Here is a 20,625-nt window from a genome sequence, read left to right as displayed (position 1 = left end):
ACCTGTTACCTAAGTCATAGGGCCCAGGAAGTCTAACAGATTGCCCTTTCTCAGCCTTATTCTTCAACTTTGTGTGGAAAGCTTTGTTTAGCTGTTACCCTGAATAGGCCTTTTAAATATCTGACTGAAACTTTATAAGGTATGTGGTACATATTAAAGGCTGGAGACAAAAATCAAATTTTTGTATGTTTTCGTCTTTTTTCTCTAGTGTACACTGGTTATACTCTCAACCATGGTTATTCAGTGGCAGTTCTTTAAGGTAGATCTTCGAGATATTTATTTTATTTTGGGTAGCCCCTGAAGTGTGATTGTCCACACAGGGAGATTCTTGTCTCCTGTGACACATAAATGGACGGTACCTTGGTCTACTGTAGACCTGATGCAGTCTGGAAGTACAACTTGATTTGATGACTTTGCACTAGCAGTTTTTAAATTTAATTTCCTCTTTCATCAGGCTGCCATTCAATAATCCTTTTGAACTAAGAACTCCTGATAGTTTAAGCACCCCATAAAACTCCTTATCAATATATTCTAGCCATGCTATAGAAATTGCTATGCCTTCTTGAAGAAAATTATTTTGTCTAAAACTACTTTTATCCAGACATCGTATACTCCCGTTACAAACATTTCATAACTAAGCAATAACATCTGATTTTCTGAAGTATGAATTTAAGATTAAATGTTTACCCCAAGCATACCACTGACAAATTGTACTAGTTTCCTAACTATTTTATTTCTACTAGAAAATGGATTTCTAAACAAGAAAAGTGCAGTGCCTTAACGTAAAATTTATTTTTCATTTAACATTCTAAGTCATATACTACTGTTCAGTACAGTACAAAGGAATTTTTTTCACTGTTATGAAGTGTTTTCTTCCTCAAGGTATAACCCTACTCCTGTTTTTGTGATAATCATATTATCTTATGCTGGAACTAGTTCTCAACCTTATGCCTCACTACCTGCCTGAGGTAGACTGTTATCACACACAAAACTTATGTTTCTTTTTGCATGTTTTACTCAGATAATCTTGTAAAAAAATTCAACCTGTGCAAATTTTACATGCATCCAATGAAAATATTCCTTTTAGGAGTTCATTTCTGTATCATGCATATATATTCTGTTAGATATTAAAAATAAACAGTTAATTGAATAACAATATATTAAATTGGTCTAATACACTGGAAGCAAAATTGTTGCTGTATTATTAAAAATGTGAATTCATTGCTTATGACTTACATAATTTTCCTGTCCTAAGCTCTTGGCACATAACCAATTACATTCATAAATTACTATACTATGTTTTTAATGAAATAATTCCAGAAACACTGATACTCATTCCTATTAAAAACCCTGGTCAATTAAACTGTTACTATTCTTGAGAACCACAAGTTCCATGATTATAGGACTGTGGACAGAAGGAATGAATACCATATTTAAGGTCCTCCCAGTGAGACTGCCCTGTAGAAGAAATTTGGAAATCTTACCACTCTAGATAGTTGTACTCCCTTGTTCATGCAGGGACAAAGTGTTAATCTTCGAAGAAACACGTCAGCTGCAGGATTTATAAGGTTTAAGGCATGGACGGTCATCCAGACCAAATGTTTAAGCTGAGTCCAGGATGAAAATTAACACAAGTGTGATCTCTGGAGCCCATCAAAGCCATCAGGTACCAGACAAAACACTTCTGAATGTTATTCTGGGATTTCCCCAAGATAGTAGTAATCTTGCAGAATGGTTTCCCCATGTAGTAAATTAACCTGAGATATATGTTATTCGTTTATTAATATGTTATTATAATATACATATGCAGTATTATTATATTTTCATCTTCTAATATGTATTACATATTATAAATATTGTTATAAATAATAGCATTGATAATTGTGTTATTTAATCTTGTTTGGATCTAGGTTATTTATATAATTTTTTTTTTCAGCCTTCTAAAAGGAAAACATTGATTCTAAGTTAGTTAGTTAGGTTTCCTTGAGAAATGGAAAGAAACTTACAGCCATAAAGATTTCACCTATCTTACAGATCTCTCCCAGGCACCTTTAGAAGGCAACTCATTCAGTCCTATTTACCTCCAGCGACATCAGGGTCAGTGCAAACAACCAGCTTAGTCTAGAAACCTAGCTTTTAGACAGCTGAAGTTATATGTCATGAATCCTTTCCCAATTTGAAATGCAGATTTTTCTTCTCCTCCCCTTGGATTACTTACTTGTGGAAATATATAATGTGAGGTTGAGACTGAGGATGCTGTGTGAAAACATTTCATGGTTATTTGACAGTATTCATGTCAAAGGTTTGTTGTTTTTTAAAGAAATATCACAAATTATCATCAGTGTTTCAAAAGTATACAGAAGAGCTGTACTTTCAACAGAGAAAAGGCAGAAAAGTAACGATGCCAGAAATAATAAATTAATTTGCAGATCTATTTTGTTATTAACACTTGTACCTACAGACCCACACCAACTGCAGGGAGCCATCCTGAACTTATATGAAAGCCTAATAGTGTTGTAGAGTTTAGACACTTGTCTTTTAAGTGAATATACCTATGATTAGATGACTGATTTCTTAACTGAGAAGTTTCTTACCACTAGAGGGCTCAAAATTGCTGTGTGATTTTATGTATGAATACATGCATAAACATATATATACATATCTACATACACACACAATGTATGATATGTGTACATCATTCATGTGCATGTTTTATTTGTGTGTACATGGCTATAAACACACATATATGCACATACATATACATGTCTTAATAGATGATCTATTTTTCTTTTATTTTAAAGGTTTTGAACATTTAAATGCAATTAAAATCTTAAAGATTTTTAATATAACTTTGCAATTCACCATATAAAGGTGAAATATTTCTTTAATTTCATAAAATAATTACAATTTTTAACTTTGTTCTCATATGACCAGGTTTACACAGAATGTTAATTTCTTCAAATTGAAAATAATCACAATAAAATACAGTTCAAACTTCCATGACCAATGCCTGCTGTCATCATATGGTTTATTAAGATATCTACACAACACTGAATAACATGGGCATAGTTCATTTTTTTCATAAATTACTTTCCACAGAATGTAATGCAGTCTTGCGGAATCTATCATGCCAAGCGTTTTTGTTTGATTATATGACATATTCTCCTGGGAAATCTTAGAGGCTCTAAATAAATAAAATGTTCCTGGAAAGCTGACTGTTTTCTTTCACTAATGTGACAATTGTAATGAAGAGAGAAATGGTTTTCAACCATTTTAAAGTAATGCATTATCTTTGGAGATAGTGTAACCCAGTTCCTCCATGGTATGATGATGCAATAATGAATAATTTACCCATGCAGTTCAAAAGATAATAAACATAATATTTCCAGTCAGACTTGACACATACAAAAGTTTGAGGTATCAGTATTTTTTAAATGTTAGCAAAGTTATATTAATCTAAGAAATCTGCTCAAGAAATCAGTATTTCAATAACAATGAAGTTTCAGATAATCATGATTAACAATAAGGTATGTTGTAAAAATAGGAAGACAGACATCAAAATCTTTTGCAGACATTTACTGCAATACTACTCATTTTTGAATATAGTTTCTTTAGAATCTTTTCCTGTATAGAAAATCGTGGAAGCACAAGAAAACAGAAGATACTCTTTTGCAGAACTTCAGCGTTTTGATTGTTTGCAAAAAATTATGTTGAATACAATCATGTATATGAATAAAGACCACTCAAGTGAATGAGTACTTGTATAACTGAACCAAATCTTTCAGACTTTGATACAGAATAGTATCTTTGATTTTTTCTGGACTACATGTGATTACTGCCTACATTATCACTAGTACAGTTAGATACTAACAACTGAATAAAGCTTTAACATATTCTTTTTCTCTTATGTGTGTTTTCTTAAATTCTTATAAGTCATACCAGATGTTTCACCTTCATAAAATGGTAAATTCTTCAAAAAGCACAATAAAATAATTGGAGGGGGGGAAGGAAGTTCAGACTAAATAGTAAAGTAGGCTGGAAATACAATTTTATCACCATGTACACTTAGCTAAACTTTAAAAGTACAGATTATTATAGTCCCATTTCTGGTAACACATTTACTTTAAAAATAAAAATATGCACAACTAAACGCAGATATTTTTGCTTTAAAAAATTTAACTCTTGCATGTTTTGCTTTAAAAATTTAGGTTTATTGATTGTGCATGATGTTGGACTAGAACTATAACGTTCTAATAAAAAAATATAATATTTTGTGTACTTTTTCTTGTGTGTAATGCATTCTTTATTTACCAGTCTGTTATCTGAACTTGGAAAACAATATGGCACATTGGATGACAGATATTAAAAATGGTTTTGTTACTGATAGACAGGGTTGGCTGACATACTCATCACATCACCTTTGGTTCCAGGAGTAAATAAATCATCCTGAAGCCAATAAAGTAGATTGGAATGTATTGAAACTACTTTTACTAGTCTAAAATGATAAGTTTTATAAAATTAAAACACATTTCTGTAACTGGAAGATCCGTTTCCTTAACCACAACCTATTGAAATCAATGAAATTATGTCAGGAATAAGGTTCTATCCAGATGGAGTTAGCTGTTTCATTAGGATCCTAAGGAAAAACATCTTTATCATATCACACCACTGTACAAATTAGCTCTAGTGATTTCACATTTATGTTATTATCCTCAATATAAGAAGGACATCAAACTATTAGAAAGTGTCCAGAGGAGGGTGACCAAGATGGTGAAAGGCAAGACTTATGCAGAGCGGCTGAAGTCACTTGGTTTGTTCACCTTGGAGAAGGCTGAGGGGTGCCCTCATCGCAGTTTACAACTTCCTCAAGAGGAGCAGCAGAAGGGGATGTGCTGATCTCCTCTCTCTGGTAACCAAAGATAGCACATGAGGAAATGGAATGAAACTGCATCAGGGGAAGTTCAGACTGAACATTAGGAAAAGGTTCTTCACTGAGAGGGTGGTCTGTCACTGGAACAGGCTCCCCAGGGAAGTGGTCATGGCACCAAGCCTGTCAGAGTTCAAGGAGCATCTGGACAACGCTCTTAGTCATATGGTTTAGTTTTAGGTAGTCCTGCAAGGAGCAGGGAGTTGGACTTGATGATCTTTATGGGTGCCTTCCAACTCGAGATATTCTATGATTCTGTGATTCTGTTTCTGTAATCCTCCCATGAGAGTTTGTCACTCCTGAAAGAAATAAGACTTAACTGACCACATTAGCTACATCTGCAACTTTGTTGAGAGTTGATATGTCATCACTACCTTATGTCTCAGAATCCTTCATAGAGGAAAAACCCATCAGAGTTAATGTTGTATAAATATTTATTAATAACAATCTAAAAAGAAAATAGCAGTGATTTTCACAAAGATCCTACATGCCACAAGACTTGTAGTGGGTACAAGGAACTGCAAATATGAAATTTCTTATAAGTGTGATGATCAGAACTCCTGATTAAATAAGAGATTTTTTTACCACCTTCAAATGAAATAAGAAACAATTTTACATCACCAGTGTCTTACACTACTTTTTGCAGTTGCAGAATGCCAATTCAGTGTATTTTACAATTAACTCTTGTAACTTTTCAGCTGAATAGGCTGTTTGTAATTAGTTTTATCTATAGACCTATATCAGTGTATAGAGAAATTTCTAGAAATAGATTTTAGAGTAATACATTTTTCAATGCATAGAATGGAAAAAATGAAGTAATATTACACTGCCTTGACAACAAGTTTCAAAGCCTAAGTATTTCTTGCTCTTTCAGTACATATGTATGTTAAGGATTTTCTCTTCTTTATAATCATGTCAGCAAAAAAATAAATCATGCTGTGCTATATCCTTGTATTTGTTTTACCCAATTTATGGGAACTTTGTTTCTATGGCTATTGAATTTCAACAGAACTGAATATGTCTCATTATTTGGAGAAAATAAATGCTGTCCAACTCATTAAATCTAGATGAGGTCAACATATTCTAATTCTATTTTTCAGTGTATTATCCAGGAAGCATTTTCTCCATCAAGTTTTAGGCATTTTATAGTCAGTCTCCATATGTTCTCTCTTTCACCAGTGGAAAAAGTTCTCATTGTTGTTGCCTTGGCTTAGGTAGAATCAGGTGGTTTATTTCAGATATCATTTAATATTAACAAAGATGGAAGAGACAAAGATGGAAGAGATGGAATTTTACTTCAGTACATTATTTGTAATCTGTTGGTGGCAATAAGCTTTCAGGTGAGATGGAATATGATAGTTTTAATGAACTTTTTCTTAATTGGACAATATTTGGTTTTTAATCTCTATATAATAACTACAAAACAACATAACCTCACAAGCGAATGGCAGTCATATATTATTTCTATACCTGACACATCAGTCTTCTAAAATATGAAATTTTCTTCTATTTTCAATATTACATGTGCACTACATATATGAAGTTTGTCAAGACTTTCTATTATAAACATGCCATTTTTATCCCAGTGGCTGTTGTTACTCTATGCTTCCCCTCATCCAGGAACATGTTCTATAATATCACTGCAATGACACCCTACTGAGTTAAGAAATACCAGGTATTAACCAAACTTAATGGGCTAAAGTGGCAAATATATCAGACTCATCACAGCTTTTATAAACTTTATTTTTAAAAACATGTTAAATCTGGTGTTTAAGTGATTAAAACCCCTTGTTATAAACACATACAATGATTAGAGTTCATTTCCATTTTAAATACTTACTAACAGGCATAGCAAGTCGGGTAAACATGTAGGACAAGATCCCAGGGCTCAGGATTACAGGGCTCTAACAGCAGTCAATCCAAAGCAATGACAGCATGTGACAGAGGCAGGAGGTCCACTTATAAATACCTTTGTTGTGAGCCATGATGAATCTGTAATCATTGTTGCTAATACGCACAATGATCTTGTTTCTGGGGTTTTTTTGTGATTTGTACTTTTTTATGGGCATGCATCTCACTTTCAATGACTCAGTTCCGCAGCAATTTTATTTTTACTGTTTCAACATATGAATTTTTCTGTTCTAGAGCAAACAAACCGCTAAATGAAAATAAGAACAAGAAGAATAGAAATATTTAGAAGTTTTGAAACATCTTCCTACTTGGCTAAAATATTACAAAAAAAAAATATTACACATAAAATTTATAGGAGACAAATCAGGCTTTTTTATATATATAAAATGTGTAACTTTCTATAACACAATATTTATATCTGTTTATTATCAACATAAACAATGAGTATGTAAAGATTTTCATCTCAACTGTGATTTTTAATTATTGGAAAGTATGTGTTTATTCTTTACTTTTGTAACTGCCAAATTTTAAATTATATACCAGCTGTTATTTTGTTTATATATAATTTATTAGAAACAATAAATTACACATTATATTCCTATTACATATCCCTAAATATTTCTATGCAAAATTCATTCAAATTGCCCATCACTAGAATATGAAGAGAATCTCTTTTATTGCATGAATGCTTTGCAGATTATGTTGATATCTTTTATATAGTTTCCTTTCTGTCTCCACTACTTTTTCCTTTAAGTATTTTGTACTGAATTACTTAAAACCCCTTGAAGTCAACAGAATTATTTTCATCCAGTAGGCCCATGGACTTCTACCTTCTATTTGAAGAGTTTAAAAAAAAAGAAAAGTTTCTAAACATAATATACGTATGTGAAATATTGAAAGCAGTTTGTAATTTGTCTGAAAAAATTGTTTAAAAGTCTGCATATTCAGAAGGGCAATCAGGGCTGCAGTAGAAAGATTCCCATTGACTTACTGTATGCTTGGATGAGATTTGGCAGCTTAGATCTGGAATACTGAAGCAATCAGTCTCTCTCCCATTGAATTGAAAACAAAAGAAGCATTAATTCAGCAAGGTAGATGAACATATGCTTTATTTTGAGCATATGCGTTGTTCCATTCACTTTGGTCATGCACCCACTTACAAACATACATAGCAACTTCATGATGTCTTAGTGAAATGCAAATGAAAATCAGTTATATTTTGCAACTAGCATTAAAATAAAAGAGTGATTCTATAACTTATAAGTGACTAAAGTAAAAATGGTATCATATTTTGGTACCTTCTCATGTTTCCAGTGTTGCTTTCACTGAAACAAAATAACAAGATGAAGAAAGCCCCAAAGTAATTAATAATCTGCCACCACTTCCTTCTGGCTCAAAATGGTAACTAAATAATTTAGATAGACTTGTACCACTGATGAGCTCTCTGTTTTAACCTCACTGCACTAAGGAATACCCTTTGTCTCAACTAGGCAGCACTGAGTCTAATCCCCATGCTTTTTCTGGGGCCAGATAGCCTTTGTGTGCAGCTGACACACAGATACATGTTTTCATGGCAAACTCTGAGGATATGTGCCAAATCATTCTGGACAATTTATCCTGTCTGTAAGTTTTATATGTTTACCCTCCCCCACCAGAAGACTTTCCAATTCGGGGGTATTTTGCAGTAATTGATTTCAAGCGGGTAGAAATATAAAGCACTGGAATCATTAATTTTTGTTGGTGAAGTAAAATAATTTATCGAAGAACAACTCTAAGGCGTTTGCTAAACTCTAGGGAAGAATCAGTTGAAGTTCCCAGTGTAACTTCATATTCTTAAAGGTAATAACTATTACCTAAAATCTTGCTGTGCTGAAAATTAATTTGTAATCTACTGGAATAGGCATTTTTATATAGTAAGCCTTAAAAAAGTAGTTTTAAAGATCTCTAGATCTCTACTAGGAACTATTACTAGTGCAATAATATTAGAGATATGACTTTTATCACCTTTCCGTTGACAAAAATCCTACCATTATAATAGTATTACATTTGTAAAAACTACTTTTACTGGAATAGCTTATGATTTGGAAAACTGATTATAAATTATACTGAAAAAAAGTGGGGTTTATTGGTTGTTAACAGTAGGAGAGTTTACTAGTATAATTTTACTAGGATATATTTTTCTTTAATGATATCAAGTACTATACATTTTTGCAGTGAGTAAAATGATCAGAGTAACTCAAATGTTGCTACATAATTTAATATAAAGCATGGTTACCACAGAAAAATCAGTACCTTTGTCTTTATTTTCTCATTCTTGCTTTTCCTTTGTCTCCTGTGCAACATGTTTACTTGCCCCCTTTCCATTGCTTTTCCAGCAAGATTTCTGATCTTCTCCACTATAACTCCCATTTGTCAGCTGAACTATAGCAAACTTCCAGGCTTCAAAAAGCCTGAATAAGGTCCTATATTGTAACACTACACTTAAAAATACAACCTGGTATTACTAGTTTTAATTTATGAGAACAACCAAAACTGTATTAGACTCTTGGAAAGCATGACTGAGCTCTAGCAGAGACGTCCTTATGACCACTCAGGGGGTTGTTCCAGGTCTTTTGGTTCACAGGAAGGGGGGCAGGCTTGACAACAGAATCAAAAAACCTGATTTTTCTGTTAATGTCTCTTTTTTCATATTTTATTTATCCTAAAGTGTCAAAATTTCAAACAAATAAGACAGTTGGTGATGGGTGGGCAAAATGAGACATAAAATAGTGATACTGCTAGAGCAATTTTAAAAACAGAGATTGGAAACAGGTATGCTGATTCCTTGAAAAATACCCTGTTCACCATACTGTTAGAGGAATACATCCTGAAGCCTCTGGAGTGATAGCTGGCTGAATTCAGTTTGTAGGAAGATGCTTCACTCAATCAGTAACACCATAAATTGACATAAGCTACACAAGGTGATCCTGCTATTTCTCACATACTATGTTACATCACTGTTTCATTACAATGGAATTACTCCTAGTTTGTATCAGTTTTAATGCCTGAAATATCTATTTTCGTATTATAAAAACCCTGAAGCAACTCGCTGCAAAACCCAGAAAATACTACTATTATTGGAAGGCAATTGAAATCAAGTCTTCAAACACTTTCATTCTGAGAAATCAAAGGTCTTTAAATTACTGTACAGAAAGATCACCATGGAGATGCCTTTTTTGGGTAAGTGCTCAGCCACTGGAGTTTCATGGATCCTGATCCATGTAGTAATTCCTTGGAAGGGATGAAAAATGATCTTGTCCTGAGGCTACCTTGTTTTTTACACTGAGATCTGGATAGGTCCTCAGGTAACCCCAAGATATAAAGAACACAAGAACACCTTATAAATCTGATCTACAGATTCAGGAATGAAGAACTGGGAACAATTTGGTTCTTTATTCCTGAAGAAAAGTCAAAAAAAGCTTTTGCAAATTTTGATGAATATTGTGTGAATGGGAGGAGGCAGGTGATCCCTCCTCAATGGACATTGATTTCCTACATACACTCTCTCCTTCTGCCACTAGAAAGAGAGTTTTGGCCAATATATTCATGTTATGATAAATAGTATGGTCAAATTATTACTGATTTTAAGTTACCATCCTCAGCTTACTGGAAAAAGAAACCTACTACACAGTAATGGTCTACAATATGAAAGGGTTTAGCAGCTGTGCATGATCTTTTCTGTGAAGAATGCAGTTATAAACACTTGGCTTTTAGTTTGGCAATGCATATAATATAGGTGTAGACAATAAAAGGAATATAAATATGGGAAAATAGATAATCTGGTCACATTCTGTCTAATACGTGTTTAGCTTTTTTTTTTCCAAACCCTGGGTTTGATTTTCCTAATATTGCTGCTATCTTGGAGAAGTTCCACTGAAACTTAAAATTATTTACTGGTGAAAAACTTCTGCAGTATTTAAACAAGCAAGGATTGGATAATTTAATCAATAATAATAATAGTTTAGCTGATAGTTTATTGGAGGAAAAAAGTTTAATAAACAAATGGTGGAAGTTAAAGACTTGAAAGAGACTTTTGAGTTCATCACTAACTGTAATTTTAGTGAAGCCAAAGTTTAACAGGAATTAGAGAAATTTTTCAGTAATGAAAAACTGCCAATAGTAGCGGCATCATTTGGACAAAGACTGTATCTGTTTTCTTCTACCTAGCCAGGACGTTTAAGAGGTATTGTTTTTCATTTAATGATTATTGGGCTCTGTCATCTTTCCCATAAGGGGAAAAACAAACCGTTCATTCTGTTAGCCAGAGGAGAAAAATCCATCACCTCTACAAGAAATGTGAGGTTGAGTTTTGTTCCACAAAGCGGACTTTATCAGATTAGGTGGTGCTTACTAGAACTTTACCTCAGTTATTCTGCAGATGTCTACTTGTTAAAATATGTTTAATTGCTTTGCTTTATGACTCTTCCTAATCCCTTCCAGTTCTAAGCACAGCTCTTACGTCTGTGGGAGAGATCAGTTTGAATGCTACCATCCACACCTCCACCAGTCAAGAGTGTTTTTAGAAATAAGACTGGCAAATTGAATTTTTATTCCATGCAATCACTGAACTAACTCTTATTGAAGTTACAGAATACATTAACAGGTAGGACATGACTGAAAGAAACAGAAAAGGAATCAAGATCCCACAACACTTGAACAAACTCTGGTTAGGTATACCAGTCTAGAGCTGGCTGAAGAACTGAGCAACAGATAACAGATTTGGCAAAAGAGGAAAACTCTGCTGATAAAGACTTTTTTATTGGTCCTTTCTCCATAGAAATCACGACAGAGTGGAAGCAAGGCTATACTACAGGCCTCCACAACTATTTTCATTTGTGCTTCAGACCATGAACAATGCAGGCGGCTGATATACCACAGAGCAGTTGCTTGCATTTTGCTAAAAGCTATTTCATTGCTCCCCACCCCTGACAAAAGCACAGCTTGCTTTAAACTCCCCATGACCTCTACCACTAGAGGGCTGCACTTTACGCGATATGCCCCCCCAGACCTCAACTATCACTGCTCCAAGCAGTGAAAAAAGGAGAAATAAGCATATTCTGAAGCATATCTGTAATAATTAATACTTTTATTAATTTTAAATCAGTATTTGTTGAAATGTTTATTATATGCAGGTATTTGCTTAGTTAAGTTGAACTGCTACTAAGAAACTAGCTGAGAGGCTAGTTACATAGCTTTAGATAAAGTCTTCAAAGACAAACCTGTCTAATAGACTATAAAAAACCTACTTAGAGGTACCAGAAAAGTTGAAAGAGCTTGTCTTAGTGGGACTGGGACATAACATATCGGGAAATTATTAAACAAAAGGCATTCTGCAGAGACAAGGGGAGGCACTTGTGAAACAGCTGTCGGTAAAGAAACAGACTAACGCAGGACAGACATCTGCTGAGTCTGAGGAAATTAGGTTTCAGGATTACCACTTTTTCTCTAAACTTATGGAAGATAGATACACAAACAACATACACACCCCTTATCACATTGAAATCCTTTTTTATGCTACACTTTAATATTCCTGTTGTTAGGATGAAACAATACTTTTGTTTAAAGAATGTAATCAAGTAGATGTTTTATAAACTAATTGGAGCTCCCAAAGGGAAGACTTGCAGGTGCTGAATCCAATCAGATCTGCCACATAATTAAAATTGGTGCAGGGGGCACAGTAAAACAGATGTGGTCTTAAAACAAGAGAATTGTTTGATTCAATGTTACTACAGATGAATGGGACATATTCAGTGAGATAAAGGGAGCAGTGTTATAATTTATCCAGTTCCACTGCGGAAATTGACTCAAGATGGCTTCATTCGAACATTGTGGGGTTTTTGTCTTCAAAATTTTGTATAAGTCATTTGCCTAGTTTACAAATAAAAAGAGGTCTCTTGGGACTGATGACCCTACAAACTGGACCTGAGATTTTCAAGACATGCTGTGCTCTTTCTGGCTCAAATACTAATTAAAATTCTTCAACTGGAACTTAATAAAAAAAATGGAAGAGCTAGAACCAGTCCCCAGCTTGCTGTACCATAATTGTGTCAGCAACTGCCAAGGTAACAGAAGTCTAAAATTTTATTTCAGTCAGTAAACTAAGCAATTATGAGTCAGAGTATCTTAGATACAAAGGGTATATGATGAGTAAGAAAGTTCCATTTTTATACAATGATTTTTCTGACCATATATGCTATCAAATTGTTACTGAATCTGCCGCATCTATTTCATCTGCCTGTGAGGAGGCTAAATATCACATTCCTGGGACATAATTCCCAATGAAGTCATTGAAAGTTTCCTATGTACAGGGCTGGATCGAGTTCTTAATTTGTGAATGCTTTCAGGCAGGATACTGTTTAGATGTTAAAGTGTCCACGTTTTAATATCCTATAATGCATTATGTATCTGGCTTCTAATTTATAAGTAGAGGTGATGTGCTGTATTATATATTATACATGAAATTTGTATTTTAAGTACTAAAAATTGTTTGGGACAATATTAATGGTAAGTGATTACTAAAACTAAGGCCGAGTCTCCTGAGGAGCTTAGAATGGAAACTGGATTTCATCCACAAACAGCCAGGATAAAACCTTGCATAGTAAGAGGAATCAAGTCAGCAGCCATTCTGCACACATACATATCAGCACGAATTTAGCACAGAGCATGGTCTAATGCAATAAACACACATTTCTAAATTCTGTACAGAATTGATGCTCTAGACTGACCACTACCGTTACGGTTATACCGGTTTGAGAAAATTTTTCAGAGTCGAGTAAAATTGCTTTTATAGTACGCAGACGAACCCCCGAGCCGTCCCACCCCCATCCCCCTGCACCTTACAATATTTTCACCCTGAATAGTTTGAGATTTGTAAGCAGAAATAACCTTCGCCGCAGTGAAACACCTCTGAATTTTTCTACAAAATATTTACGTAAGCAGTGCCGCTCTGTGCCACACAGCTCCGGCTAGCCCGGCTGTCACAGTATAAAAATAATATCTTTATTATTTTTCCTACAAGCCTGCGCGATGCAGCCTGGCGCGTCCACGGCTCCCGGCGCGGAGCGGCAGCGCTGCCCCCGCGGCGCCCGGCAGGAAGGGCCGCACCGCACCGCACCGCACCGCGGTGGCGCAGCCGGCCTCGACGCGGACGCGTCCCCGCTACCCCACAGCCTCCTCCGGCGTCTCAGCCGTCCTCCCGCGCAGTGGCGGGCCTGTGAGGCGCAGCGTGTCACCCAGGTGACGCTGCATCACGGCGGGGACCCTCCCGGGGCAGGAGCCGGCCTCCCTACACGCCCTCCCAGCCACCGTTGTCGTCGCCGCCGCCGCCGCGCGCCGCGCCCCCCGCCCCCCGCCGCAGAGGTTAAGCCACCCCCCCCAACGGCTCTTCCACTCGAGGCCCGTGATTGGCTAGACGTGTCAATCCCAACCTCGCTCTCTTTTGTTCCGATTGGCCGGATCTCCCGCCTGTCTTCGCGGGAAGCCCCGCCCTTCTTTTTTATCACGGCCTTTCCCCCCCGGCCGCCTCCCCCCCCCCCCCCCCCCCCCTTCTGTCCCCCCCGGCCGTCCTCCCCCCGCCCTCCCCCGCCGCACTTGCACCCCTCCCACGGCTCTAACCTCTCCTGCCTTTTGGGTTTCTGCGGTGTAGCCGAGGGTAGCGGCCCCCAGGCCGGCCGGCAGCCGCCCGTGAGCCCGGCGGTGGCGGCAGGGCGAGAGCGGAGCCGCTCAGGCAGCGATCCCCTCTCCGCCCCCGTGCGCGCGAGCCCGTCACTGAGGGAGGGCACGGAGCCCGGGAGCGGCGGCAGCCGAGCCGCAGCGGCAGGCGCGGCACTAGAGCGGGCTGGGGCGGAAGGGGGCTCGGAGACAGCGTGAATCATCTCCCACTCACTCCCTCGCCCACCATTTACACCGCTCGCTCCCTCCCTCCTTCTCCCCCTCCCTCCCTCCCTCCCTCCCTGCCGCCTCAGTCTCACTCGTTCTCTCTCCCCTCCTCTCCTCTTCCCACTCACTCTCTCCCCTCCTCTCCTCTCCTCTCCCACTCACTCTGTCCTCTCCTCCTCCTGTCTCACTCTTTTCACTCTTTCCCCTCCTCCTCCTCCCCTCTCCCCCTTTCTCTTCCCTCTCTCGCCCCCCTCGCTCCCCTGTCTCCCTTCCCCTCATCTCCTCCTGACACTGCACTGCAGCTGCTCCTCCAGCCCAGTCCTGCCCGCTTCCCTCCCTCCTTTCCCTTCCCTCCCCCCGGGTGCCAGATAAACAAGGCGCGCAGCATCCTCGACAATCCCGAGCTTAGCTCTACATTTTCGAAAAGGACAAGAGAACGGGACGAGCCCCCTCCCCTCCTCCTCCTCCTCCTCCTCCTCCCCCTTCCTCCTCCTCCTCCTCCTCCTCCTCCCCCCTTCCCTCCCTGCCCCCCCACCACAGAAGGGAAGAGACAATTCTCCTCCGAGCAGCAGCAAACATGATGGCGGCAGCTCCCATCCAGCAGAACGGGACCCACACCGGGGTTCCCATAGACCTGGACCCGCCGGACTCCCGGAAAAGACCGCTTGAAGCCCCCCCCGAAGCCGGCAGCACCAAGAGGACCAACACGGGCGGTGGGTATATCCTCTGTCACCTCCCCCCCCGCCCAACCCACCCACCTCTTCGCTTCCCTACCTGCCTGCCTCCCCCCCTTCCCACCGCCCCCCCCCCCCCCCCCCCCCAAACATTCCCATTTCTCTAATGTTATCATTCATCAAAATGGCGTCGGTTTTCAGCATCTACCAGTCTTTTTATTTAATATCCACGCTGGGGCTGCACAGCCGTGACCCTACGGAGACTAGGAGGGAGCACAAGGGGCTTCTTAAGCCCAGCTATATCCCTCGCCCGTTAACGATGGGCGAAAATAAATGGCAGCTGGAAGGAGACGACAAACGCACTTTCCTCCTTCCACATCCTCTGGGTCGCAAGTTGAATTTCAGCCTTGCCGTGCGTTTTTCTCCTCCTTGGCCTCACTCCTATTGTCAGCGCATACACGGCGTGTGTGCGCCGTGCTGGGGGCGAGGGCTGGCTGGTGGCGGGGGGAGTCGCCTCTCGGCTGCGGGGACTCGCTAGTTAACATCCTGCTCTTCCTGGAGGAGATGAGTTATAACGGGACCAGCATCTCCTCTGTCCGTTTGCACTGGAGTCGTCATAACAATGCACCGAGGCAGAGGTGAATTTATTTGCCCAATATTAAGAGCAGCGGTCTGAGTGTTCATAGTGCATGGTTCAGCCAGCTATGTTAGTACGGGTGGGCACGACTGTCACACATAGGCAGTTCTTGAGACGTTTGTAGCCTTGGATAAGAGAAATAAGGTGAACTGGGATCGTTCCCTCCGCTTAGGGGAAAAAAAATAACAACTTTGTGAAACAGGTTTCATGATAAAAATATTGATATCCGTGCCAATGGGACGTTGCCTTAATCACTGGGGAGAGCCTAAGTCTGGGGAACCAACATATCCTTATTGCTTTCCACTTTTTCGGAGCCGGTTACGGAAGGTCCTTAGGCTTCAGTGTAGCTGGATTTAGCAGTGGGGTGAGGGCACTGACAATTGTGAGTTGCCGAATCAAACTGGGAATCCTTTTTTTTTTTTCTGTTCCCCCTTCATTCATTCCATATATTTTTTTCCTGTTCTGATTGTGTGCTTTAGTGCTAGTGGTGCGTAGAGGACTGGCATTGTCTTATCACCTTTTAAGTGTATTTAAAATAAGTGACTTAGGCTTTTGATCAAATGGGAAAAATTCTTCTTAATGTCCTTTAATTAATGAGCTTAAAAGATATCATTGTCTCTTAAGAAGTGCTAAAGGAATACACCAGGATTACTTAGGCAAGTGATTCCATCCGCACCATGTTGAGTTGTTTTCTTGGCAGTGGCTGCAATGCTTGGAATAAAACCCCACATTTTGGGTGGGTTATTTGGTAGCAGAGTAGTCGTTTTGCTCACTTAAGAAGAATGCAGGCAATAGCTAATTGCTATTCTCATGTGTTTGCTAATGACAAACAAATAGCCCATCAGAATTTAGAATTCATTCCATTTTAGTTTTGTCATTTCTTTTGCAGTATTTTCAAGCAAGGTTGTAGTTGTCACTAGGCACGTTTTCGTGCAGGGCTTTATTTTTTTCACAGGGGTCCGATCATTTCTGCATGCTTGTGGTTGCCATTGGGAAAAAAAATCCACCTTTGAAATATAATTTGGATTTTATTCTTATTCTTTTATGAAATTAAGGTGTCTATGTGGATTCTTTAATTTGCTCAGAATAAACGTACATATTTTAAAATGTGAAAAGCATAGTCTAAACATGTCTTGTAGAATGACGCAACTGGTTAGATGTAAATGCATGAATTAGTGGATGAGTTTAAAGATGTAACATTTTGTTTGTGGGTCTGGGGAGGAAGAATCAAAGTTTGTAAGCCATATTAACCATGCATATCTCAATTTTTCAGAGGATGGCCAGTATTTTCTAAAGGTCCTCATACCTAGTTATGCTGCTGGATCTATAATTGGGAAGGGAGGACAGACAATTGTTCAGTTGCAGAAAGAGACTGGGGCCACCATCAAGCTGTCTAAATCCAAAGATTTTTACCCAGGTAGGTGCAAAAATTAGCCAATTCTTTATTTTTAACCCCAAGGAATGTATGTACGTGTCACTGTGTTTCATATATTGACCACTAAGCTTCCAAGGCAGCTGGAAGCATTATGTCTCAGAAAAGTATGTTACAAAGTGCAACAGTGAATATAATGTTCTGTCTGTCTTGGTCTATGGAATGGACTGGGCACTAACTGCTTGAAATATGTTTGAAGATGTTTGCAATGTTTCTGCAAAAGAATATTTTCCTTAACATTTTGATTGCTTTGGTTTTTAGTTTAAAAAAAAAAAAATCTAGCTTTAAGGAACCAACTTGACAGCTGGCGTAAAAGTAATTGTTCGTTTGAAGTTTCCAGACATTGTAATGACAATTAAGCTAGAATGAGTAAAAATGAGAGGCTGCCTCTTAAAGAATGGGCCATTTACTATAAATCCATTATGTACCTTCTTTCTGCTTCACTGCTTTGTTCACTGGCTCTGGAGTGAAGTAAAGAGGACAAGTGCTGCTCTTTAGATATTCTTTATATTATGTTTATCATGATGGTGGAAGAAAACTGTATTATAAAAGTGAAATACTTTGGATAAATAAAGAAATAAGTATTTTATATCAACTGTATTAATGCACAATAAAAGTTTTAATATTTGCCTATAATAATAATAATAATAAAAAATACCTGATTTAGCATTTCTCCTTTATAAGATTTCTGAAGTGGGAGTCTTACATAATGATATATAAGATTTTAGCTTCTGCAGTTGAATAAGCATTTTTTTTCATAAAGATGAACAAATTAGCATTCTGTAATTGGACTTTGTTTTAGAGGACTTTTTAAAAACATGTGAAATAATATAGTGAACACTTTTTTGGTGTTTTTGTTATTTTGAAGTATAACTGGTGATTTGGAATTGAGTTGACTAGTTGTTACCAACTTTTTTTCTGTTGGAAGAATAAGAGGTGCTTTGCATTTGATCTTGTTTAACAAGATGACTGGATTCTACAAAATAGTGAAGGCAGTTGGTACGGATGTAAACAGAACACTAACATTGGAGCGTTTAGCTTTCCTGTACTCTAGTGTCAGGCAGAAGTGGGTAATTTTTTATTAATGGAGAGATTGTGGTCCATTTACAATGATGATTTTTGATGTGGAAATTTTAATGCACCTGTTGTACATCTCCTTAATGAATGTAGTTTATAATACTTAAATGTCAGAGGTTAAAGTGATGCACGTAGATTTTTTTTTTTCTGGTTGACAGAGACAGCTTAGGAACGGATGCTTGTTGTCTTTGAGGCTTTTTTTTCTTTTTCATTTTTCTTTAAAAAGTTAGAAAAAATGATCCTTTATTTTGAAAGGTATGTTAGGGTGGAAAAAAATCAAAGTAGAATTGTGAAAACTCTTGGAAGAAATAAAAGCATTCAAAAGAGCCTGATTGCAGAATTAATAACATAATCTGGGTAAAGAGCCGCAATAGTAAATTAAATTCACTGTCAATAGATGAAAATGAAATAGATTTTCTGCATTATACATGAGGTGGTATCAGATATGCAAGGATGTTGCAGTAAATTGGTGTTTATGAAGAATATTCCAAATACCAAATTACAAGCCTTTTCATTTTACTACAGTTTATTTACACTCACTTGGAAAAGATGCTCCAAAGATTAGATCTTTTGTTCAGTGCTCTAGCAGAGTTCTTCTGTTTCCTGATTAAATCAGAATTACATATTTTTTTGTGTAGCAAATTGTAAAGATACAGCAGTAGTAGCAGAAGAACCTTTGAAAAAAAAATTTGCAAGCTAGAATGACATGAGTAAAAACATTTGTGACATAAACACATTCTCTCTTAAAATCAGTAGTAATAATATAAATAACTAGGGCAGGGAGGCTCAAGCAGTTTCACTGTAACAGGTGCAAATGAAGTTCCAGTTTGATTTCATACAGTCTGCTTTGAATTTGCAGCCACTTTGTGTTGTATACAAAATGAGTGTTTTAAGGAATTTGGCGGCTGATACCTGCTAAAGCATGGAACAGGGATGAGAAATGGATTCCGGTGTGGCTAGCTCTCGTTAGTCTTTCTGTTTGCATTTGACCACCAGCCCATGGAATTTTCGGAGGTCCTGGCATTCCCTGAGCTGATGACTTTTGGGTTTCTTCCAGGCTCTCATGTTCATATAGCACTGGGGAATACAAACCTTGTGAAATAGCTAATGTAAAGATACAGTTTATTTTTCTTGCAAAGTTTCTTAAGCAATCATTCTGTTTTCCCAATAGTAGTTACTTAGTCTGTACCTCTCATGCCTGTGACTATAAATGTGTTTAATGTACGTTTTGCTATGGAATGTTGTCTCATCGAAGCTTCTGTAAAACTTTCCTTATTTCCGAAAAGTTTTAGCACAGTCTTGAGTAAGTTGCTGTTTGGAAAGGAGGAAGCTGGTTGTAATACAGAAGTCATGAGTAGTTCCTATGATCTAATAGTGTTCTTTTTTTTTCCTCTGTGATATAGGACTTCAGTATGCAGACTGATTTCTGTTGGAATTATTTTTGTGCATCAAAAGGTGAAATAATTACTGAAGAATTATATGGCAGCTCTAATTACAAGAAATTGAAGGAAAATACAGCTTTGCACTGAACATTTTAGTTTGCAAAATAGGAAGCAGTATATAAATACATTACGGTCCACTACAGCCTTATTTTTTGAGTACACAATTTATTGTTCTCTTTTCAGGTTACCAGCTGACTTTTACTAATTGTCTGGACTTCTGCAGTTTGACTTTGGTTATCGTGCTTAGATTACGCCTGATTCTTTTCTGTTTAGGCTTGTCCCTCTAGATTAGTGGAAATGAAATTAAAATGGCAAAATATGCCCTACTTTTAAACTAAATGGTGGTGATCTTTTCTGCAGAGAAGTGCAGAGTGTATATTGAATAGTAGGTTCTGGTCCAAAATTTAAATGCAGATGTAGCCATGCTACTTTAATATTAATGAAATGAACTTCATAAAGAAAGTGGCTATTCTGTGAAGCTATTTTAATGTATAGTTTTAATTTGAGTGATATAAAAGAGTATTTCTGTTGTATTAAGCTCTTACTGTCTTATCTTTTTCTCCATTCTGAATTATAGTGAGCACTGGACCGAAAACTACTCTGGACAT

General features: G+C 37.6%; 1 protein-coding gene and 1 long non-coding RNA gene across 5 annotated transcripts in view; one reads left to right on the top strand and one right to left on the bottom strand.

The window, feature by feature from the left end:
• Positions 1-14,623, bottom strand: part of LOC141943262 (uncharacterized) — a 69,460-nt gene extending 54,837 nt beyond the window's left edge. For all 3 annotated transcript variants that reach the window (XR_012628906.1, XR_012628904.1, XR_012628905.1), the window contains exon 1: positions 14,492-14,623. This is a non-coding gene — a long non-coding RNA (uncharacterized LOC141943262). The remainder of the gene's footprint in view (positions 1-14,491) is intronic.
• A 156-nt stretch (positions 14,624-14,779) lies between these two features.
• The window catches only part of NOVA1 (NOVA alternative splicing regulator 1), a 155,778-nt gene continuing 149,932 nt past the window's right edge, over positions 14,780-20,625 (top strand). For both annotated transcript variants that reach the window (XM_074868208.1, XM_074868207.1), the window contains exons 1-2: positions 14,780-15,468; positions 17,340-17,483. In XM_074868208.1, the coding sequence (XP_074724309.1) occupies positions 15,333-15,468; positions 17,340-17,483 (280 nt within the window). In that variant the 5' untranslated portion in view covers positions 14,780-15,332. The remainder of the gene's footprint in view (positions 15,469-17,339; positions 17,484-20,625) is intronic.

Source organism: Strix uralensis, chromosome 4 (genome assembly GCF_047716275.1).
Source record: "Strix uralensis isolate ZFMK-TIS-50842 chromosome 4, bStrUra1, whole genome shotgun sequence".
Lineage (NCBI taxonomy): Eukaryota > Metazoa > Chordata > Aves > Strigiformes > Strigidae > Strix > Strix uralensis.
This window is presented reverse-complemented; position numbering and strand designations above follow the sequence as displayed.